This window comes from Empidonax traillii, unplaced genomic scaffold (genome assembly GCF_003031625.1).
Source record: "Empidonax traillii isolate 1590-97213 ecotype Southwest subspecies unplaced genomic scaffold, ASM303162v1 scaffold165:size1224784, whole genome shotgun sequence".
Lineage (NCBI taxonomy): Eukaryota > Metazoa > Chordata > Aves > Passeriformes > Tyrannidae > Empidonax > Empidonax traillii.
The window spans coordinates 1,107,191-1,131,431 of NW_020955358.1; the positions used below are offsets into that span (position 1 = coordinate 1,107,191).

Sequence of the window (24,241 nt, forward strand, 5' to 3'; positions counted from 1 at the left end):
AGATTAACAGCTTCTCTTCCTTGTCCCTCCAACATAATTTTCTTCAGATTGGAATACTACACTTTGTAGTTTTACAGGGATAAAACTGATTTATCAGACCAAACTCTAAGCTCTTCTAAAATATCAAAGCCTAGGTCATTATCTTAATGTCTAAGCTAAGCTGGGCTAAGCACAGCAGACCCAAAGCTTACATTATCTGAGATGCATCCTCATTGCATGCTGGCAGAAATTCCAAGTAATTTACTCCATGGAGTTACATCCTTGTAAAACTCATGTAGATGAAAATAGAGCTGGAGCCTCATGTTTCCGCTGTTACATGAAGGTCTGACATCACAGACATATTTTTAATACAAATGGCCATGCAAGCCTAAGAGTTGTGCATATGTTTGATGAATGCTTATTATTTACCTCATTTTCATTCCTTTTCTGTATACTGCAGAATAAAGTGCAAATCTGTCCTCACAGGAAAAACAGGGTTTACTCCATGTTAAACCTCCTAATTTCTGTGTGGTGTTGTCATCAGATTCACTGAAAACCCACTTGCCCAGATATGGTTGTGCATTCTTCTGGTGCTTTTAAAAAAGTTAATTATAGGTTATACATTGAAGGAAGAATATTTTTGGGTTTAACTCAGGCAGTTTTTTTAAAAGTTGTTGGGTGTTCCTCTGAGGTTGGGTTTTAGTGTTAGGCTGTTAGGCACTGCTGCTTTTTCCATGGCTTTCATTCTTTCATACTGCTTCTGTACCACAAGCCATTGCCTGCAGTTCTCCGAGCAGAATTCTGCTGGGAGTAGAATAACTGCACACATATAACTATCACAATGTTTTATTTTTTTTTTTCCTTTTTGTATGTATTGCCTTGACAGTAAGATTTGAGAAGGCAAAGTACTTATTAGTTCCAAACACCAATTGTTCTGTTTCTTTTGCTAGATGTGCCAACGCCAGAGGCTGGAAGAAAAGCAGTGGATGCCTCTGTAGTGAACGGTGGCCCGGCACCTCAAGGAAAGCAGAATGGGGCCACACAAGTGACAGTACAACGCAAGAGACTCCTTAAAGCTCCCACGTTGGCTGAAATTGACAGTTCGGATTCAGAGGTAAAAAATCAGGACACAACTTGCTCCTCGGTTTGTCAGAATTGAGTCTTGTTTCTTAATTTACTGAACTGATCAGATGAGAAGTGACTTTGCAGATTTTAATCTGAATTTTTCATGACTGCTTTGTCAGCCCACAGAACTTCAAAAATCTTAGATCAGATCTCAGAAAGGAGAATATTATTTTTAAAATGTTAAAAGTGAAATTTGGCCTTAAACCAGTATTTACTTACTTTCCTTAATGTCCAGTGTCTGTCCACAGTGTGTGTGTAGCAATTACGCTTTTGGGAATTCTGGAAAATGTGTTGTACCCTTCTGGCACCCATACAGGAGCTGTCACTAAAGGTCTCAGATGTAAGGCCAGCCTCACCCTACAGCTGTTAAATAAAGAGCATCAACTGTGCCAGAGGGTGGCAGTTTGGTGCAAATGTCAGTGCATTAGTTTGCTATATAAGATTGGGACCTAACACCCTAAAAATGTTTCACAGACAGGGACAAGCAAATACCACTCAGATGGAGAAATAATTTTGAATCCATCCTCTCTCAAATTAAGAGTTAAATATTTTAAAAAGTATTAAATGGAGAAAATCTTAAAAAGCTTTTTAGCTTCAAAGCTACATTATATATGATCCACAGGAAGTACCAACATTACATCCTCAAGAATGAGCTTTGTCTTCTGGACCAGCAGTATTACTAATTGAGTTTGGACCTTTCTGAAAGTTAAGCTGTCTGGAAAACTCATGCAGGCAGGGTTTATTCACAAAGGATAATTTTAGCCTAGGGAAAGCAGTCTTCCCTGACTGTTTTTCTCTCTTGTAAATGGGGAAGGAGGGGTTTCCTGACAGGGTGGTTACAAAGGCGTCTAAGCTAAAAGATAGGAGGCTAGGAAGAAATATATGTGGGAAGAAATTTATCTCTTTGCATACTTTCTTGATCTGTGAAAGGTTGGTCCTCTTTGTATTAGGGGTTATCCTGTTGGTGACTTGTGTGGGTGCATAATTTGATACATCTATTCTGAAAGCAGAAGAGATTTGCATTCTGAAATCACTCATCAGTCTTTAAAATTACAACAGAGGCTACATGAGGTTTTGTTAACATGAATGAAGCTGGGCAGAATGCAGGAATATTAAGACCTGTCAATGAGAGTTGGACTTGAACTTACAGCCTGTAGCTCTGTGCATCCTTGAAGCTAATGCAACATGATATTTCACACAGAAAAATGAGCAGAAGTCAGTAAAAGAAAATTATGTAAAGGGAAATATGAAATAATTCTTGTTGGAGGGAAAACCAAGATGTCTGAAAGTGGCTGTTGATGAGAGAATACTGCGTAGGCAAGCAAAGTGGTATGGAATAAGCTCTGGAACATACAGCAAAGGATAAATAGAAAATAAATCACATCAAGTCACAGAGAACACATGCTGTACTGGGTTGAGTTAACAGATGTAACTGGTGAAGAAATTGAGATATTAAAGATGCTGAAGCAGAATACTGGTTGGGGCTCAGGAGTAGTGCTGAAGTAGTGAAAATAAACTGAAGGGAGTTAGGGTGAAATTTTTCAAGCTGATGAAGGGGATGGGACACAGAACATTTGAAGAAAGTGAAGATCCCTCTGTCAAAATGTCTTACGTGTTTCCTGACTTTTACTTTGCATGTAACACACAGGAAAGCGTTTGCGTTGTCCTGATTGCCTGTAAGTGACTCGGCCACCTTTTTGACAGCAGTTCGAATTGGGCTTAACCTATTTAGAGCTACTCACTGGGAGGGAAATTATGACTATGCCCTAAATTACAGGCTGGAAATACCTGCACTGCCAAGCTGTGGACTTCCAAATGAGCTACAATGCAGACACATTTTCTTTGCCCTGAATCTCCTTTGTTCTTTCAGCTGTGTTGTGATGCAGGCTAAATCCTACCACTATAGCCAGATGGAGGTGAAAGGGAAGGTCTGATACAGCCCTATGCCCATTCACTGGCAAGGATGAATACTGTATGAATCGTTCCTTCTTTCGGTTCCTGATTTTTCTGTATTGCCCAGTTTCCAAGGGGCAGGGAGCAGGAAGTGCTGTTTTGCTTTGTGTGGCTAAGAGAAGTAGCAATCTAATAGTGATTTTTTAATACAGATATAAAAATTGTATGTTCCTAATGAAGCTACATCTATCCGGACAAAAATCACGTCTGTAACATAATTACATGTTTTAGGGTGGTGCTTTAAAGCTTCAGCTTTCTCAGTACCTGTAAAATTCTAATTGTTTAGTACTCCATGGAGAAGTGCACAGTTCTGTGTGTTGGATTGATCCAACCTCAAGTGTAAAATGTCAGATAGTCTACCATAATAGTCAACAATTACTGTATAGATATGGAGAAATAAATAAAATGATTCACCAGTACTTCCTACATAAGATTTCATTCTCAAAAAAGCTTTCTATGTTAGAGAAATTGCAGGGCAACAATAGCATTTTCAGTGCACATGTTTGTCCACAGAAGAAATAATTTGAAATGACAAACCAGGAATACCTGGGAACTTGTAGAGGCCCCTGTCCTGTGATGCATGGTGCTCACTGAGGTGATCCTGGCAGCTTTTCTGTCAGACTGACTGTTACCAAAGAAGGCAATCTTTCAGCCAGTGGAGGTTTTCCTGCTTTCAGCTCACTTAACTAAGGAAATTGGTGACAGAGAGGTTCAGACAACTGGTGGATTTTAGAGCAGGTCACATGTTTGATCTGTATATCTTGACAACTTACATCATTTAAGTCTCTGTGGTTGAAGGCATTCCCATTAGAGCTAAAGAGCATTCACACTCGGTCCTTCAGTGCTTCTTTGGGAGGCTCCTGTGATGATCTGTATCTTCACTTTTAGTCTGGCAAGTGAAGGCAGAGTTTTTAGGTGAAAGCAAAGAATTTAATAATTTGGGTGGCACAGTGCTCTAGCTAGTTGGAAGTTTTTAGTCAAAACCCATTTTACTTTCCTTTATCTTGCAGAAGTTGCTTTTAGATGTTGTGAAGAAACGTGCTTGTATAGGGAATGAAATTTCTTTTAAATACAGAAGAAGGGAGAAATACACCAGGATTGGGAATCAGAGAAACAGTGCAGTGCAAATCAGATTAGTCTCTCTTTACCTGAGTCAATTATGTGAGTGGCTCTCATTCCTTTGGAGACTAGAGAAATCTAAATGCTGATTTCTTGTTAGTGCAAGATGTAAAATTTCCATTTGCTCAGTACTGTGCAGAGTCAATGTTTTTTTGCAGGACTTCTAGGGCTTTGAGTGATTGAGTGGTGCAAAATATCTGTGATAGCTTGCGATTTCTGTGTAGTAAGAAGGATTAAAAGAATTAAAACCAGTCCCTGAGGAATTCTGTTTCTTTTCCTCTTGCCAAACAGGAGGAATCAGTGCACAAATCAGGAAGCAGCAGCAGCATTTCCCCCTCACAAGTGGAAGACCCCTCTCAAGAAGGCACCAGCAGCAGGAAGAGTAAGTTATTATGAGAGAGCCTGATGGCTGCTTTTACACACTTCTGTTGTCTTCTGTGCTGTGAACTTTGTCTGAAACTTTTATAGAAAGCTGAAGCTGAATGTTGTTAATGGAATAATCCTCTAAAGCTAAACCCTAGAACCTGCTGAATGGGTCAAATGTGATAAACAGTTGGAAGTCATTAACCCCCACCATGTGCAGATCTCTGTGTGAAGGAGAAGGTTTCATGCTTGATGTAGAACTGTAGTCACAAGTGAACAGAGGGATAGGTTAGCTCTGCTCATCTCATAAAATTTTGTTGCTGCAAAAACATGTTCTAACCTGGGACAAATTCAGAAGTTTCCTGCATGTCTGTCACCATGGCAGTGAATGTACTTGTTTGAAAGACATAGCCATAAGTATTTACAGACCAGAGGAGAACATCTGGTCTTTTTTTCTTTCAGGGACAGTTATTGTAGCCTTTACTGTGTAACAGTATTTTTCATTTGTTTCAAAGTGTTTCAGTTTCACTGGAAAGGTTTTGTAATGAAACCTGCAATCTGGGCATGTATTTTCTGTGCATGATGGTGAAATGAGCAGAATAAGCCAATATCCTGAAACACCATGGGAATTGGACAGTAGTGTGTCTTATTTGCTAGTTTTATGAGTATTCCTATTCTCTCAGTCTGGAAGATGTGATGAATGGGATACCTGTCTTGAAAAAGCTCTTGAGTATGGATGTGTAACTTCAGCTACCAGTAGTAGGAATTCTAGCAAATCAGTGGCTGGATTAATACTGAGCAATGTTGCCGAACAGTCTCCCTTACAAGAACTAACTTTTTTATGCTGTTTGAATCCTCAGTGCCTCCGAAGTTCTTGCCCATATCGTCTACACCACAGCCTGAGAGACGGCAGCCACCTCAGAGACGACACTCCATTGAAAAGGAAACACCAACCAATGTGAGACAGTTCCTACCCCCTTCAAAACAGAGCTCCAGGTCACTTGTAAGTGGAGGGGGTGGTAGGAGAGAGAAAAAGAGGCATACTAAGAGTATAATGAAAATTAAAACTTGGCTTCAGTGTGATTAGAACTTGGCTCAAAGAAAACTCAATTCAGAAACAGCTCTTGGCTACTAAAGACATTTTGAGATCAAGATTTGAACTTTGTCTCTCTAGCATATTTGTCCAAAATCCCAGGTACAGGTGCCTCAGAAAACATTTGCACTTTGATTAGGACTCCAGGTAAAGCCACGTGTCTTGATTTTGTTTCAGAATGTTACCAAAACAAACGAACTTCACCTTACTGATTTTCCACTTGAATAGTGATGATTCAAAAGCAGTGGATCTATTTTGGGATTTGGGGGAAATTTTTTAGTTGTTGGAAGAATTGCTGTTAATGACTGAATGAATGGAATGGTTTCTTTTCTTCCCACCTTAAGAACTTGCATGGTAATGTTTATACATATGAAAGCTCTTTCAGCAGTCCGAATCAAGGTTTGTCTGTTTTGCTTTGTTGAAGTTACTGAGGCAAAAACCTGTATTATTGCTTGAAAAGGAAGTACAGTGCATTTGATCAATTAGCTTTAATTGAGAACTGTTTTCCAACAGAGTACAAACAGCAAAGGGTATGAAATCCTGGTTCATTTATGCTGACATACTGATTAGTGCTTTGTGATTTCATGCAGGATATGTTCCTTGTCTCTTTTCCTACCAGCAGGGTTTCAAAGTATGACCCAGGTAAATAGGAAAATTGATAAACACATCCTAGTTTTGAAAGGAAGGTAATATTCACTTGCCCAGTCTTGTAGTGCAGTAGAGTTAACGGGCTTTGAAGAGCGTTTTTGTTGGCCCAAGAGATGATGGCCAGGATCCAAACCTATTACATGATGAAGTTGATCAGTAACAAGCAAAATATCTCCAAATATTCCCATGAAGTCCTTTCCCTTTTCAGAGAGACTGCTGGATTTTATTACATCCTTCCAGGTAGAATGTAGTTCCTCATTCCTGCTGAAGTTCAGGTAGTAACATGTTGATAAATGCACAACACAAGTAGACACCTTCTGCCAAAGTGATCTTGGAGCAGAACATATTGCAGCAGAACCGAGCTGGAGGGCTCCTTCAACATGAGTTTGAAAACACTATCACATAAAATGGGTTTCCTGCTGGCCACTCACTGTATGTGGAAACCCAAGCTTTATTTTCTGGTAGGCCCAGAGTTGTTCACAGACAAATAGTTTAAAGAGAGGAAGGGTTCAGAAAGCATAATATGCTGTAATGAGACATTTGCTCCATCCTACTTTTAGTGTATCTGTGTTACATCATAATATTAATCTTGTGTATTTGAGAGGATCATCCAACTTAAAAATCTCTCGTGAGGCTGATATTTTAAATAGGTCAACCAAGTTCTCACCAGGACCTGTTTGACCATGTACATACTCTGTCAGTCTGTTCACTGACATGTGCCTAGAAAAATACATACAAAATAAAACCATTGCAGAAAATCTAATTGAGTTATTCCATTCCCCTTGAAAAATACTAAAGAAAAAGGGAGAAAATGCTGTGAGATAAGTCAGGCTGAAGTGGAAACAGATGGGAAGGGTTTTACTAGTTTCTTTTGTGTTTGGGGAGGGGATTTGTTTGTTTTGGTCATTTTTTGGTTGGATTTTTTTGGGTTTTTTTGTTTGGTTGGGTTTTTTTTAAATCTTCAGAGAACTCTCACCTAGCATGGTTTTGGCTTTAAAGTGAGAAAGAAGGAAAGAGTAGTGAAACGATGTTCCATTAGTAAGAACCTATTTTATTTGATGCCTAGAGACCTAATTCTTTAACTTGACAATAGTGCCCTCTAGGGTGTGACAGACAACTCCCACAATACTCTTGTTTTTTGTTTTGATAGATGAGTTCTGATATGCTGGCACTGGCCCAGTTCCAGAAAGCTTCAGCTTTCTGCAACTCTCTCCTTCCCCGGAAGGATGGCAGCCTTCCAGTGGCTGTGCCAGATGTTGCATATGTAAAATTGCCCTTCCAGGAGTGAACGCTTCTCAATAAGTGCAGAATATTATTTACTTTTTATTTGACATCACACTTCTTCATCCCTTCCTTCAGGATTGATGGAGTTTCATTTCTTACCACCAGCTCCTGTGACCTCTCTTTCTCTCCAAGGTGAAGGAGACCTCGTCAATAAATAGCCCTCGATGCCAGTGAAACCAGTCAGGGGTTTGCTACAGTCTCTTAGCAGGATTAGCAAGAAACTGGTCTGTCTTGCATACTAACGATGGCTTTGTGAACTGGCATCTCATCAGATAGAGGGAGTTAGGCCTGAGTAGGTGGGGAGGGGAAACAAACTTGGAAAAGCGCCAAACATAGTCCTTTTGATCTACCAGTGCTACGTGGAAAGGCAGAGTGGCTCAGTGATTTTGGGGGGGCAGCTCTGTTGGTGTGCTTACTGTAGTGAACTGACTTGGAGCTTAATCAGAGAGTTGAAGTCAGTGCCCTGAGATGAATATATGGATGCTTTGTAGTCTGTTTGCTTTTTTAATTATTATTATTATTATTATCATCATTATTTTTTTACATGACTCAGAGGACCAAAGCTAATGGTTTCATTTATACACAGCATTCGCTTCTCTGCTTCCTATCTATTGTTCAGGTTCCTAGGATAACCAGTTTATTTCCAAGGATGACTTTCAGACCACTTTTTTCAACTATGCAAGCAGCTTCTCTGCTCAGCTCTCATCCCGTTGAAGCAGCCATGTGTGGGGTGGCAGGGGCTATGTACTATCTCTGTGAGAGAGCTTTTGTCAGCAGGTGGAAACCCGCAAAGGTTTGCCTCTTTTTTGCTGGCTTTGGAAAATCACCTTCACCAGCATGTTCCCTGCAGGGGAGCACTTCCTCAGCTGTGGCAAGAATTACGGCTCAGGCTGGGACACTGCACTTGATTGACATTGATTTAAATGTGTGTAGGATATCTGTGTCTTCAATCACCTCACGGGGAAAAGAAATCAGTTCTGAAAGGACAGCAAACTAAAAATGCAACATCACAAGATTATCAGTGGGACAGACCTTAAATATCACATCACGTGAAGATCCTGCAGCAAAAATCGAGCAAAACTATTGTAATCCATGGACTATGCTGAAAACAATGAGGTTTTCTATTTCTACCAAGATACACTACGTAGAATGGAAGGGCATTTGCAATCTGCTTTACTTGAAAACCTACATATTGTTTTGGTCCTCAGCACACTTACGTGTCAGAACTTGCAGAATAACTCACAGTCATGTACCAGGGAAGGCAAATCCACTGAAAAGAAAACTAATTCATTTACCCCTATGTAGAACTGAACATGAGTAATTTAATTTTTTATTCTTTTTGTTGTCCCAGCCACTAAGTGGAAGGGTTAAACTTCTTGCAGAAGAGTTTATTGTTGAGATACCCAGCTGAACTTTTAGAAACTTTTAGTCTGCAAATGGAAGAGTTTAGAGTGCTTGACTAATTGTGAATTGCAGAATTTAGAGGCAAATCTGGCCCTTGTTCGTTTTGCAATTTAATAGGCTGCTCATTTGAATGTCTAGTGACATCCTTTAGTGAGAAGCTTTACAAGGAATACATTAGAGTAAAAATGTGTTAGTCATAAGGACCTATTAGGTGTGTGTATGCTGAGAATGACCTACAAAGCACTTTATTTCACATTATGGATATGCAGTTCTTACTACTTGCTTTTCCTGAGCAAAAAAAGTTACACATATACACCTTAAACTATTACAGTGTTTCTGAGATGATTTCACAGTTAGTGTTAAGCCAGTTCTCAAGAGGATCACAAAAACTTCAAATTCAAAATAGTATTTTTATGTAATATTTTTCCCCTTTAAAAATAAACATATATTAAAATATTAATTAATATTAAAATGAAGATGGAGTGTTATTCCAGAAAATCAAGACCATTCAAAAACTATATTTTGTCTTTACTATGTTCTGTTGTATGCAAGTATTGTAGAGAGTGCTCTCATTTGGAGCTGCCTAATTTGAGGGTATATTATTATTGGAAGTTTGAGCAATAACTCCAAAGCATCATTGGTCAATGAAGTTAGTCAGTGCTTAGCATAATTTTAATTAATATCAATGCCTTAGAGGTAGTATAGAAACAAAAGATTTTCTTGTATACTTATTTCTGTTCTGAAAAGGGATAAAAAAAACCAAGCAGTTTTCTGAAATCGGCATAATATTTATCTTTCATTTAATGTTGCATTAACATTTTGTTGTCCTTGTGTAACCTCTGGAATTAAAACATTAGCATTTAAACATGTGAACATTTTCTATGTTTCCCCTGTCACCTGCTGGCTGTTTCTATTTTAATGATATTCGTTTTCAATTGGTACAACAACAGGCCCACGCTATGCCCCTAGTATGTGCTCTACACCTATAGCAGACCCACAGACTTTCTTCAAAGGAGCAGTATTCCCTGACGTCATCGTTCTGTAAATTAAAGGAATGGGCGTTCATGAGGGGGAAGGAAGAGCTTCAAGTAAGAAATGTATTTCTAAAGGACTTAAAGCTCTGATTGATTACAAGCATGCAGTCAGCCTCATTCACCTCGGATAGTTTTTCCCAGTCTCCCACGATGCAGAATCGAGGGGGTTTGCTGGCATTGTGTGCATCCCGCTTTCCCACCCACTTCCTCTCCCGTCTCGCCCCAGCCTTCAGCCGTGCCTTCTCCATAGCGAGGCAGTTGCTATGGGAAGAACCCAGAACTAAATGCTGAGAGCTGCTGGTTAGCTGCAAAGTTGTTCACAAGGAACAGAAGTTACTTTGTTTTGGCTGGGCAGTTTTACACCTCAGAGCAAACTGCAGCTGCTTTTGATATAGTTTGTTCTTTCCAGAAAACTAGTGTTCCATACCCCAAAAATTTAGATGGCAAATCTAACGAAGTTAACTCAATTCTAGTCTTTTTCGGGGTACCTTAAACAGAGTGAAGTTTCTTTGTGTTCCCTTTCTAGATAGGTAAGACAACAAGTTTTTAAAAATGTGGTGGTTCCTAAATGCTAATGTTTGCCAGGTCTGCAATGTAGAAAGATTTTCTTTTTAATCTGATGGAAAGACAGAACAGACCTCTGAGGACATGGAAATGGAGCATTTCCGTACTAATCCGATTCATCACTTCAATTTGTAAACGAGATCTCCAAACTGTCAGCCATGTCTTTGTATTTGCAGGAGAAATTTCCTTCATTTATTCAGAGAGCATTGCATGTCATTGTCATTACCACACAGTAGCCCCTCTGGGCTGACTTGAAAAGGTTCACTAAGCATAAAGCGATGGGAGTTCCCACAGAGGTTTCTGTCTTTCTCTTGGAAATGTATAATCAACTACTGGGCTGGATTACAAATTGGGTTGGTGCTTTTTATTCCCTGGTACCAAATTCAGGAGTTCTCCACTCAGTATTCTTCTAAATGCTCTAACACAGAATAGATGCAAGATTTTGTAAGTGGAAGGTTGTGTTGTTAGACTCTGTTTGAGTTTCTGCCATTAATAATGCAACATTGGATAACCAGTTCACCTGTTTGATATTGGAAGATTATTTTCTAAAGCTTAAATTGCTGCTGTCACTTTCCTGAGGCAGAGAGGAGAACTTTTCTGCCGGAACTGATGTAACTCTTTGTAGCCTTGGTGGAATTCTGATAATGTGAACACCAAGATGCGGTACCACTGAATAAAAATTTCTGCTAGAATGGGCCTACTAACAACTTTTCTTGGCCACTCCGGGCATCACAAAGTCTCAGAGAAATTATTTGATGTTTACTTCAATGTGCATAAAATAATGCCTTCTGTCATACTACCTTTTCCCTTTCAAATTATAAATCTGGTTGTTGATTGGTTTGAAACAAGTCTTTGTAATAAAAGACAAATGGAGAGAAGGATCAAGTGGTTTGAGGAGGAAAGATTAAGAAAACTCTCGTTGTTGTGAAGGTTGAACATGATACCACTTAAGCACTTCCAATGGTTTGGTACTCACGTGATGCCCGTGAAGGAGCCAGTGCTATTCCAGTTTGAAGGGAGAAACCCCTTGTTTCTGGAGCTACTAACCAGGTGGCTGGTTGTCTAAGCTGGCATCTGGAGGAAGCTGTTTGTCTTTGAAATAATATGGGTTTTTTGGCTTCCAGGAGGAGTTCTGTTACCCAGTGGAATGTCTGGCTCTGACAGTGGAGGAGGTCATGCACATCCGTCAGGTGCTGGTGAAGGCAGAGCTGGAAAAGTACCAGCAATATAAAGATGTCTACACTGCTCTCAAGAAAGGAAAGGTAGGGCTGAGTCTGTGGAGGTTCTAAAGGTTATTGAGGGAGGCCAGTTGCACAAGCTTCCCATTTACACATTTGTTCCTTATCCTGTATTGGAGAGAAAGAAGAGTTATCCACCAAAACTCTCCCTAAATATATAACACATGGGTCAGCTACCTTGAATTATGTGCAGAAACATGAAAACTTTTCATGGAAATACTTTGTTTAGGTTGTCTATAAAAAATGCAGTAGCATTTGAAATTATCACAGTGTATCTGTATGTGTCCATTTTAAACTTCATTGACTGAAGTGATTTCTGTCCCCATGCCTTCTGCGGATTGTTTACGGATAGCAATAGGAAACTGCAAGTTCTTCATATATGAATCTTTACTATTAAGCAAAGAGAAAATAAAAGCCTTCAGAGAAGTCAGACAACATGTGATCCCAGAAGAAAGTTTAATATTAGAGACCCATTCACTAAGACATTTTTTTTTGTAAACTGCAGATTGGAGATTGGTACTTACCAGTGGAAGCAGCGCCCTTTTCTTCCACTTTTGACTTGTGCTTCTTGAGCACCTCCAGCAAGTGTATTTTGACTTCACTGTGTATTTTACCTACAGGCATACCTGTCTCTGGTATGCAGATTTCTTTTAAAAATTTAATACATTCAAGCAGAGGAACGAGAATCTTAAAATGTCATTCATTAGATTCAGCTGTTGCCTATTGTCATGATATATAAAGCTTAGTAATGAGCTTTTATCAAATCTCATAGTAAGTTGATGCTTTAATTAATTCACCCCGCTGTTAAAACTGTTCACTTTTATTTCTGACCAAATTTATCTAGTTAACTGTCAAGCATTTAATTTAGGTAAAACAATTAAAAGGCTAGTTCTAAGTATATGAAGGTGCAATTCTGGACCTGCTTTTCAATATCATCTTAGAAGTGTGAACCCCAGAACTGGATGTAATTGTGCAACTGTGATCTTGCCGATAGTAAATGGTACATGAAGTCATCACTGTGTGGGACTTTGCCTAATGTTGTGGATTCCTCTGTTCTTCTTTTAGCTCTGCTTTTGCTGTCGAACAAGAAGGTTTTCTTTCTTTACCTGGTCTTACACTTGTCAGTTCTGTAAGAGGTAAATATTTAATATGTGTTAATAAATGGGTACCCTTTCAGCGGGAAAATTACTGATTTATACATTAGAAATCCTCAAAAGTTTCTGCTGAGTACTGTTGATTGGGCTTATTTCTGTAAGAGTCTATGTTAAAAAAAAACCTCAAAACTGTGCAAAAACATTTCCTTCCTAAGTGATAAAATTGCTTCCTTGGACTGAGACTTTTGACTGAAAGTGAGAGAAACATCCATTTGTTTTTTATGGTTATGGGAAAGAAGTTGGAATTTACTCAGACTCACCAGTCAACAGTTCCACAGCCTCTGTTGTTGAGGAAAACATTTCAAGGCAATTTACCTTCTGAATTACTTTTCAAGTATTGGGACCGGGGGAAGGGGAGAAGGAATCATTTGCAGGCAAAATCCCGTAGATTTTGTAGTTGAACAATAGGTCAATAAGTCAGGACAACTATGTAAGACACTAAGTTAGTGTCTCACTTACCCAAGGAGGTTTCTTTAAAGGAAAAACAGCTTATTTTCCTTTTTTTTTTTTTTTTTAATGTATTTCTTAATTTAGCTGTAGTTCTTGTTTAGTATTTCTTCCTGGTTTTGGCTTCATGTTCTGATTTGAAGTTATTATGTTGAAGAAGCCTTAAAAATTAAAATTTTTTTTAAGAGGAGGATGGGGGAGGATTTTAACTCCTGAAAACATTTATCTCTTATTCTTGATTTAAATGTAAATTTTTCTAGTGGATTGACTCATGCTCTTTCTGTCTTACACAGGCCTGTATGCTCACAGTGTTGCAAAAAAGTAAGTAAATAAACATATGGTTAGAGCCCTTCTAAAATGCTGCAATCTTTGTAATGATGCTGCATGTTCCTTCTTCTGTTTTCAACAGATGCGGCTGCCATCAAAGCCATATTCTACTCTCCCCATCTTCTCACTGGGACCTTCAACCTTGCAAAGAGGAGAAAGCTTTATGAGGCCAGAGAAGCCCTCTACCAGTCACCACCATTCACTGCGGAGCAGGTGAGAAACAACCTGAGCTCACTTGTGTCTGTTGCAAATTCCTTGTGGGGTTATCAATCATTAGGATGCTGTCTATCTGTTTGGTAGTTGTCAATGTTTCTTATGCTTGTAGTAACTCTTCTGAAGCCTGAAAAGCCAGGTCTCTTCTACTTGTTGCTTTAATTTACAGAAACAGCAACACTAACAGTGTCTTCTTTTAAACCTTTTTCATATTACAGTTGAAAAATAATGTGAGTCTGGGACAACTGTATTTCTGTAGCACCTTTGCACAAATATCCTTAACATGTCTTTTTCTAGTGTGGAGGAGATAAATTTCTCAGGCTAGAATCACCCACTGAATGGGAGTTCAGTGATGTCTTGTGCATAGATCTATGCTTTTTCTAATTTTTCTAATTCAAATTTTCATAATTTTTTAAACTTTGATATTACCAAGTTGTCTGTTGGTTTTATGTATTATACATAGATGATTGTCAAAGCTAATCCCAGAAATTAAATATGAAAGAAATGCTCCTTTTTTAGGGAACCTATTGTATAAACCCTCCGCATTAATCACCAGTGCTAAGATGCTGTGTAGATTAGCCAAAAACATCATATGTTTTTAGTTATTAGTAAGGTTGGGTTTGGTAGGTTGTAAACGTTACACATGCCCTGCAGTCTTGCCAATTCAGGCAGAAGCTATCCTTTCCAGTGTTTGGTCTCCTGGTGTCATTTTTGGGAGGAAAATTTAAATCCAGACCTTTCTGATGTGCTGTTTCCTGAAGACATCCCTTGGGGCCCAGTGCCAACCTGCTGAATAAAATGACAGATCCTGCTCTTTTGCCTTTCAGATTGACCTCAAGGTCCAAGTCTGTGGATAAGTCACATGAAGAGTTTCCCAAAGAATTAATGGAGGACTGGAGCACAATGGAGGTTTGTGTGGACTGCAAGAAGTTTATTTCAGAAATCATCAATTCAAGCCGGCGCAGCCTATCTCTGGCCAACAAGAGAGCCAGATTAAAAAGGAAAACGCAGTCCTTCTACATGTCATCCCCGGGAACCTCCGAATACTGCCCCTCCGAAAGGACTATCAATGAGATCTGAGCCGTGTGCCTTTTTATTTGCTTTTGTCTTCATGAGGTCATCATCCATGGGCAAGGTCACTGAAAACGGATTACCAATTCCCTTGCTTCGTTTCACTTGACTGGCTTGGATTTGCATTAGGTCACAGGATTTCCTACTCCAGCGGTTCCCGGAGACACAGGACGCTGTGTTTAGATCTGTGCAGAATGACGCAACGGGTCAGCTGCTCGCACTGGAAGAAAGAAAATCAATAGTTTGAAATCGTTGCCTCTTTCGTACTTGTGCGTCGAAACTAGAAAGCCTTTTCCTGCTTTCAGTCTTTTTTTTAACCACGCTTTGAATCATTTTTCAGGAGACGAGCGTTTAACGGGGAACCAAACCTAACCCAGTGTGAGTGTTGGCACAGTAGCAAACAATAAGTCATGCTGGCGTTACCACCCTTGCTGTGCTCACGTCCTGTGGCTGAAACAGCGGAGGGTCGTGTCGCACACCAGACACCGAGTGTGAGCGACTCTGGGTAAAACCATCCTCCTTGGAACCATTTAGGTTGCTCTCAGATCAGGGTTCAGCACAGGAATCTACGATGTCCGTGTCCTGGGGCAAAGCAGGCGACAAAGCTCTTCACCCGTGTGGTTGGCCATACCCCCCGAGCTGCTGTACTTTTGAAGCCTTAGTGTCTCCTGAGCAGGTTTTAGTAGTTTACTTTCTATCTTGAATGTATGATAATGACTACTAGTAGCAGTGAATTTTAGTAGTAGAGAGAGTTGTACAGTTTATGGAGGAGGACGGGAAATAAGGGAGGCTTCTAATTTTGACTGAATACCTGTACAAAGTTATTCTTGTGGTTACTCAGAGAAAACAGTGAGTAAGGTGTAAATTTGTATTATAATGGAGCACACAGATACTGCTATAGTTCTGTCTGACAGCATATCCACTAGTAACCCCATTTTTTCTGGGGTCAATAACTTGGCTGTAAAAATTCATGTTCTGCTGAAATTTGGGACAGTGCTGTCTCAGATTGGGAGCGACCTCTCTTTTTTCCTTTAATCTTTTCTTTTTCATTCTTTTCCTGTTTCTAATTCACTCACAAAGAGTGCTAGACTAGTTGTTTAGAAGTTCCAACGATGTTACATCAACTGACATCTTGTGCTTTTTTGCACTTTTTTTTTATATTCAAAATATTTTTTTTTTTTTAATTCAGGCATAACCAGGGTTTAGTCAATAATTTGGGGCCAGAGCTTTTTGGTATTTAAAAACAAGCTAACATAGCCAAGTTATTAATACTTGAAAATCAACTACTGTAACTTTTTCATAGATTTTTAATACCCTGAGGCATATTTAATATCTATATAGCAGTGTATTATAGAGTGACATAGCAGAAAAGTCTCAGATCTATTTATTAACATTTCTATTCTTCAGATTAATGAGAGATACCTCAGAACCGCTCCAAAGTAGCTGGGACTGTATTTCTGTAACATGATTTTAAAGGTGTATTAATCAAAACAGATTCCCCCGTCCACAAAGCCCAAAAGAGGGCAGGCTGCCCCTCCGGCCCTGGCAAGGCACAGTGCTGAGGTTGGGAGGCACCAGGGCTGGTCTGCTCCCGTGTGGTAGCTGGGCTGCAATCCCACTGCAGGAGCCTCCTGCTGCCCAGGGGAGCAAGGCTTCCCCTTCGGAGTCTCTGTGCACGTCACATTGCAGCCTTTGGAGCAGCCGGCCATGTCATCTCTTTGAAGCTGATTTGAAAAGCACACACTCTGTAAACCCTCCCAGGAACTCTTCCATCCCTATTTTTTTTTGTTAAACACCCCCTTGGAAAATGAGAATTTTTGCATATGCAGGGCTTATTGGAATAGTTTCTAATTTTTTTCTGAACCAATGCAAACAGGAAAAGCAGGGCTCAGTGCTAACTCTCCCTCGTAGCTGTCCCATGTAAAGTCAGGTGTCATGGCCCTCTCTTCGGGATACCTCTGGAAAAACGTCTTGCATGTTAAAGCACCTAGAGTACTGGCATGAGAGAAGTATGTCGGATTGCAGAAGGTGAGCAGCACAGACGGGCTGACTGGAAAGGTTCTGCTTTTGCTGGAAGGGTCGCCTGTCCTCAGTCACATCAGCACTTTTTCTTGTTTCTGTGCCAAAACCAGGCAGTGTGTTTGCTGCACAGTGCATCAGGGAAACTAGACTGAAAGAAATGCAGGAAATCTCACTTTGCATCTACCCTGTTGTTGTTGTTATAATTTTCTCGTGGAAATCCCCTGGCCACCGTCACTCAGACCTCTGCTCGCAGTCCTCTTCTCTGCTGTCCTCAAGTCACTGAGGCACGGAGTATCCAGCACGTTTGTCTTCCTCTTTGAGAGGAATTTAGGATGTTGTAGAGCAGGCAAGATGAAGGACTAAGTAAATTCTGGGTGTGCAAAGGGAAATGAGTTCTTCACGCCTGTGCCCTTCTCCACCTCGGCAGTGTCCAGGGGTGGCTCTGGGGCAGCAGCAGAGCCTTGCAGTTGTGCCTTCCTGGGCTGCCCAGCAGTCCTTGGCTCAGGCTGGGCTTGGCTACGCTGGGCAGGGCACAGACACTGAACAACATCGCAGTGGTTGTACAAACTGCTCCCTGTTGCTCACACAGCGCTGCCATGCCTGGACAACCTCCCTTTTTCCCTGGAAAAAACCTTCCAGGATGCTGACACACTGTGGCAGACTCCAGAAAACATGATGTGGAGGGCTGCCTCTCCCCTTGCCTCCCATCCCTTCTTCCCTGGCACAATTGCCCGCATTATCCCGGAGTTTCATTCCGCAAAAGGAAAAGCAGGGGGTTGGTTTGTCATGCAAAGCCTGAAGGAGCTCAGCTCGCTGGTTGCCTGGCTCTGCGGGGTGGGCTATTTTTAGCTTTCCATCTCGCTGCTTGCGCGAGCATCCCAAATCCACTGCAGCCATTTGCCCGCACACCCCGAGGTGCTGCCCAGCATGTCCTACTTACGGTCTGAACTTCACAGTAGCATCAGAGGATGAAACTAGAAGCTTGTAAATATCTGTAATATATTTATTAATATTTAGGAAGTCTCCATCAATCATGCAGTGGGAATTGACTTTCCTATGTTGTTTTAAAAAAGGAAATGAGTCTTATTTATATGTGTGTTGGCTGTTATCTTTTATTAGAGTTGATGCTTTCAGCCCCCTAATGCAGTTTGCACTCAAGAGGCATCCTGGAGTGAATTACTGCTGAAAAGAATGCAGGACTAGCACAGTGAGCTCCCTTCCATGAATTTTTAAATTATTTTCTTTTTTTTTTTAGCTTTATTAGTATGCCGAAGGTTTGTTTAAATATGTCATAGGAGACCCAAGGAGCTAAAAATGCCTCTGACAGCATTGGTGGTGTTTTGTGTGTGAACCTGGTTGTGGGGAATGCAAAACCAGCTCTGCCTCACAGAGGTGATGGAGGACACGAGCAGGCCTTTGCTGCAGCTCTCAGACCTGATCTTTCAAGTGTTCACGGTGACAGTAGTGTTTTGGGAGGTCGTTGTGTTTTTTTCTCTTTCCCCATTACTTCCTTTATACATGGAGGAGTGTTACCTGGTGAAAATAAAATGCCTTTCCATTATAACCTTTGTCTGTGTTAATTATTCATGTGGAAGCTGATTTAAAGATTCTGTCTCTCTCTTTTTCAAAGCTTTTATAGTTTTGTAAGATCAGTCGTGTTTCTTTTGGCAAAGATTTGTTAATGAAAATGATTGCATAACAGCTGAACACTGGCTGGGCTGCATGAAGGGATGGAAACATGTCAAGTACCCTTAGAATAGCAATAAAACTGCTTGTGTAACCCCAGTGATGTGATTTAGCTCCTAGTCATCATTTCCAGCCAAATCCCTCTGTTACCGATGTGCTGCTGCTTCCAACACTGGCAGGCTGTACCTGAGGCAGCGCCCTTGTCCTGCATGTGGTACAGGCTTTGGGAAATCTCCATCCCTCCTCCATCACTGGGAGAGAAACAGTTGCAGTCTTTTGGAGGAGTTTTTGTTGGATTGGTTTTAGGTTTTGAACCAGAAGTGGAAACATTTTTATCACAACTATTACCTTGTTCTCTCTTCTCTCCCAAGCTCCCCTCTTTCCCCAGGCAAGTTCAGCATCAATCTCCTCATTAGTTACCGGCTGCATGCTCTATAGGTTAAAAATAATTTAGAAGCTCCGGCTTTAAGCTCCTGATTGCTACCTTCATGCTTTACCTCATCTGGCAGCTCTGTACACCATTTAGGAATGTCTTTCTTAAGAGCTCAGTCTCATCTGTGAAACAGTGACAGCACACAGGCATGAGGGAAAGGTGCTGCAACTGGTGCTACAGCATATAGATTATGTTCATGTTACCAGAAAATTTTATACTATTGCCATGTTCGTAACTCGGAGCTGCTCTGGTTTATTTCTTCTTTTGTATGTGTGTATCTTAAGGCCAACCTGAGAATGTTTATGAATAATGATTCCAGCTATAAAAACCTCTTCTGTTGTTTCTGTCTGATTTTTACTACTGTGTTTCAGCTTTTTTTTTTTTTTTTGGGGGGGGGGATACCTGAAATTGCTATTCACCAGAATTTCAGGTAGGAGAACCATGACAGAAGGGCACTGGCTCAGCCTGGCGTGATACCCAGACACAGAAACCTCTTCCCGGTGAGCAGCCGTTCATGAGCACTTCCCTCATGGCAGCTCCATTGAGTCCTGCAGCCCAGTCCTCTCCTGCTGGGAGCTGAGCAGCACCCATGAATTCCAGCAGCCCATGACAGAGGCAGCTTGTGGCCCTCCCTGTGCCCTCACTTTAACATTGAAAGCTCCCAGACACTCATATTCCTCATTTGACCGGGCACAAGCCGTGATCTTGTCCATGACCCATGTCCCAGAGTCCCCATCTGCAAAGCCAGGGACTTCAAGAGTGGCTACAACTGTTTAAAAATGTTGGGAGCTGCTGCTGAAGAGCTGTGTTCGGTGTGAGAGCTGAAAGGGTCCTGCAGTGCTTTCACTACTTGGAAGCAATTAGCACCACTTCCAGGTGAAAGGAATTCCAGAGTTGAAACTTCACCAGCAAAGACTTGTGAATGAATTTTACCATGGTAGATCTGCACTCAGCAAATGCCATGGGGCATAATCAGGAGATGGAGCTAAATAGATATCAAGTAGACACAGCAAATTTTACACAGCACTAGCATAGTTTGTTTATGTGCACGGAACTAGAATTCAGTTACTTTTCAGTTTCTTCTGTTGTTGGGCTGTTTTGCAGCAGCAGTGCCTGGTTGAACTGAGTGTCTGACACGCAGGTGTTCTGGGCTCTGTGTCTTGAAGTAACAACAGGTTGGTGAGATAGTTTTTTTTGTAGAATATTTCCAGAGGAAGCCCTTAGGAACAGACCCTTTGGAATAGACCTTACTAAGCAGGTAGACTTTCAAGGTGCCAGGCTACTACTGTCAGTTCACAGCTGAAAAAAGTGCATCCAGTATGAAAAAAACCATAATCTTCGTCCCTCCCATGCCGTAATGTTTCCACAAAGCTTCAGGTCCTCCCTGCATTTCTCTAACCAGTCACATCAGTGTTTAACAGTGGGCACGAGCAATGCTTTGGCTTTTGCAGGACATGCTGTAGGCCAGACACTGCAGTGTGGGATTGTTAAACTGGATTTCAGAGGCTGCTGGATCTAGAATTAAAGGACATGGGCGTGAGCTGATGGAAATTCTGCAGGAGGCTGGCTTCCACAGTTCAGTGGAAATGAGCACCAGTTAAGCTGATGCAGATCTATAGAGAGGCAGCCAAGGCCCAGCTTCAGCTCAGGCATTTAAAATGAGCATGTTTCTATTGAAGGGGCTGGTGGCTACACTACCTGTGAATCAGAAAGCAAAAGAAAGATAGTAATGAGTGTGTTTGAGCTTTATTCTGGTAAAGTTGGTTCCCACTCCCCAATGCCCTTCTGTATTAAAGGGGAAAAAAAAAACAAACAAAGAGGAGATGCACTTTTTGAACATGAACAGGCCCAAAGCACAAACCCTTCCCCTTTGAACTTCTCCTGCTTCTGTGCTGTCACTGTGCATGTACTGTCTGTGTGGCTTAAGGTACATCAGGGGCATCAGCTCTAACAGAGAAAGGCAACAGAATTGTCTTCTACTCGTTTTCATGTTATGTGGTACTGAAATGCAATTTCTTGTTTATGAATTACTAATAAAAAGCTCTTTGAAATTACTTCATTGCTCTCATTTTCTTGAGCAAACTGTAGAGACAACCAGCATCATTTCTTAAAGAGCACAACTGGCAAGGGTATGTTCCACATTTGTTTGGCCAGGTAGAGCCCTGAACCTCAGCTGCTGCAGATCTTAACCAGTTCAGAGACAAAATTACAGTGGAGTAAAAGGGAAGGTATTGTACCAGCAGGATCCCAGATTAGGAGCCCTTTCTGATCACTTTAATTGCAGGTGCCTTCCAGTTAAATGAGAATCATACCTCAATCACCTTGGCTGTGAAAAAATTAAAAGGACAGGACTTGTGCTTCACAAAAATGCCTTTTCATTGGACAAATCCCTAGTGAACGCATGACCTGCTTCCCGGAGCTGTGATTAAAAGGCTTAGCCCAGAACCTGCATGATTCTGACAGGTGGCGAGTAGTGTTGGTGAGATAAGAAGACGGTTTATTAGATAAATAAGGTCTTATTTACTAAGTCAAGGCTAATGACTTTAATGACTCTCTGCTGCTTTAATGCAAAATGAAGCAGATGCCAGTCCCAGATGGAGTTACCAGCCCAGGACCAGAGGATCCCTACAGAGCTTTTGTGATGTGTGGCTTACAGGGAGCCTGGTACTGGGTCCTGCTGCTTACCCAGCACGGGCTAATGATTTTTCTGCAGCCTTCTCTGAAAAGGAACAGCCAATTTTATATTAGAAGTTACACCCAGAAATGTTTTTTTAAACTGTGCATGTCATTCACTTCAGATAGCACCATGGTATACACAGGCACTTCACAGTCCTGCCCTTCACGGCTCACAATCTAGGAAGGTGCAGCAGGAAGGGTGTTACCCACCCACTGCTCCACCTGAAGATTTGAATGAAAAGTGTCACATCGTGGAATGTAACTGATCATACTCGGCACTACTTTGTTATGTTGTCAGATACATGAACGCCCAGTATGTGCTGTACTACAGTTCCTGACACACACCCCCTGCTGCAGATCAGAGCCTTTGATTAAGTTAAGCAAGTCCTTCAAGAATACACAAGTTTCACTGGGATTGCCTGTTGTCCCAGCAAATATGACCCTTCCCCCATCACACCTGCTGACCTGACGGGGGGGAAAAAAGAAGTAAGACAGATGGAAGAGCACGGAAGACTCCCACTGGCACAAGGGCAAATCAAGAAAAAGATTAAAAGGATAGTTTACACAAAATCAATAAATTACACACCAAACCATCTGACTATACTGTTTTAAGTTCTTTTTTATTGCTAACATAAACCTGTCTGCACTAGTACAAAAACCAGACATCAACCAGAGACCAGAGTTTACCTCAAGTTTGGTACCTTCAACATCTTAAAACTCTTCAGAGCCAAGAGCTAACGTGCCCAGTTTGCCACATTCTAGGAACCATCACTGCCTCAGGAACCAGCTCTCCCCCACTTCTTCCTTCCACAGCAGGCACGTGTGACACAGCTACAGGTACTGGGCGGGGGGAGCAGCCACATTTCCAACCCATCTGAAGAGCTGATATGCCACCACTAAATTCTTAAACCACCCCCTGTATCAGAACCCTCCTATACTCTCTCTCCCTTGAACTGCAGGCCAGCAGCTGAGAAACACTGAACTGCCAGCCTCAGCTTGAACCACAGCAAACAACCTCCCTCTCCCAACTCACAAAACTGAACTTGAATTCTTTCAACTCTCCAAGTGCAGAATTCTTATTCAAAGTGCCACTTGTTACTATTAATCAGCATGGTTACAAGCACTGAGCTTTCTGCTTGGTCCCCAGCACCTCAAGATCCTTCCAAGCTAATGAGTGTTGACTTCATTTCTGCTTGATACATTTTTTTCCTCCTGTGTGCCCTTTTCCTCCTGCATCAATCCCAAAAGCTACAGCCCCTGCTCCCCACAAGCACCCTAGCACTTTCCCTGACATGCAGGTTTCTACCTTTGACAGACACCTCAGTCAATGCACATGACAAAAAACTGACTTCAGAAATATTTTCTAGCCATTTCCAGTGTAGAAGGAAAAGTTGGTGGACTTCCCCTAAGGAACCTGAGATTAAAGATAAACAATTCCAAATTCCACCAAACTATTCCACCAAGATAAACAATTCCAAAGGCAGGGTGTTTTTTTTGCCTCGAGGGTCAACTCAGACTACAAGTCTAAGAACTTGAGTGGAAATTGAAGTGTTGCAACAAGTTGCAGATCCCACACAGCTACAGATCCCACCAGATCCCATGGAGAAGTCACATGGTCAAGGGAGAAGAAGGATTGGAGCCCCATATGCAAATCAGATGGACAGAGAGCAGAAGGGTGAAACTGTCCAGGAAAGCTTATCAAAAATTAAGAACCACTTGATCTGCTAAACACTGGAGCCCACCTGGTCCCAGTGAGACCACTGCTGCAAGGTCCCTTGTACACAATGAGCAACCGCAGGAAGAACAATAATCCCACAGACGCACAAGTGTCACCTGCTCCTAAGACAAGGTAAGAGGCAGCAGCACTGTCCAGCAGTGGAGTCTGGCAGCTGGATGACAGGACTGGCCTCCAGAAGAAATTAGTCTTTTTTCCTACCCAAAGCTTCCTTGCTACCATTTAGTCAAGAGAAAAGCAGAAGAGGACTGAGCACAAGTAGGAAAGGTGCTGATCCCTGGCAAGTGGAGCAGCAGACAGATTGGAAAACTGAGTCTAGGCATACAGCTCCTAAATGGGACAAAACATGGAGTGAGAGCAGCCCAAAACCAAGAAAGTAATCCAGAAAACATGTGTAACTGGTACTGACCCTATGGTGTGTCAGAGAAAGTCAGCCACAGAGAGAGCGTGTGGTGACTTTTCTGGGAAGTCATCTAATGCTGGAAGGTGCAAAACAAATGTCAGTCAGCCTTAGGACAACACCAAGCAAATATTTCACTTCTGATGCAAAAAGCAGCTCTAGGCAACTCTTCCTCCAAACCAAAGCAATACATGAACCTTTCCAAAGACCTTCCAATTCCTGCTGACAGTCATGTTTTCACCATCTCCAGAAGGCATGTACGGAAATGTTGCA

General features: G+C 41.4%; 1 protein-coding gene across 5 annotated transcripts in view; it reads left to right on the forward strand.

Annotated features, from left to right (window-relative positions):
* The window catches only part of SPIRE1 (spire type actin nucleation factor 1), a 127,985-nt gene extending 108,496 nt beyond the window's left edge, over nt 1-19,489 (forward strand). For 2 of the 5 annotated variants that reach the window (XM_027885336.1, XM_027885337.1), the window contains 8 exons: nt 930-1,093; nt 4,468-4,558; nt 5,400-5,542; nt 11,691-11,828; nt 12,870-12,940; nt 13,699-13,726; nt 13,815-13,945; nt 14,773-19,489. In XM_027885336.1, coding sequence (XP_027741137.1) covers nt 930-1,093; nt 4,468-4,558; nt 5,400-5,542; nt 11,691-11,828; nt 12,870-12,940; nt 13,699-13,726; nt 13,815-13,945; nt 14,773-15,025 — 1,019 coding nt within the window. In that variant the 3' untranslated portion in view covers nt 15,026-19,489. Of the gene's footprint in view, nt 1-929; nt 1,094-4,467; nt 4,559-5,399; nt 5,543-11,690; nt 11,829-12,869; nt 12,941-13,698; nt 13,731-13,814; nt 13,946-14,772 lie in introns of all 5 variants that reach the window. The other 3 variants (XM_027885338.1, XM_027885339.1, XM_027885340.1) reach the window with 2 other exon arrangements.
* Nucleotides 19,490-24,241: the final 4,752 nt, after the last annotated feature.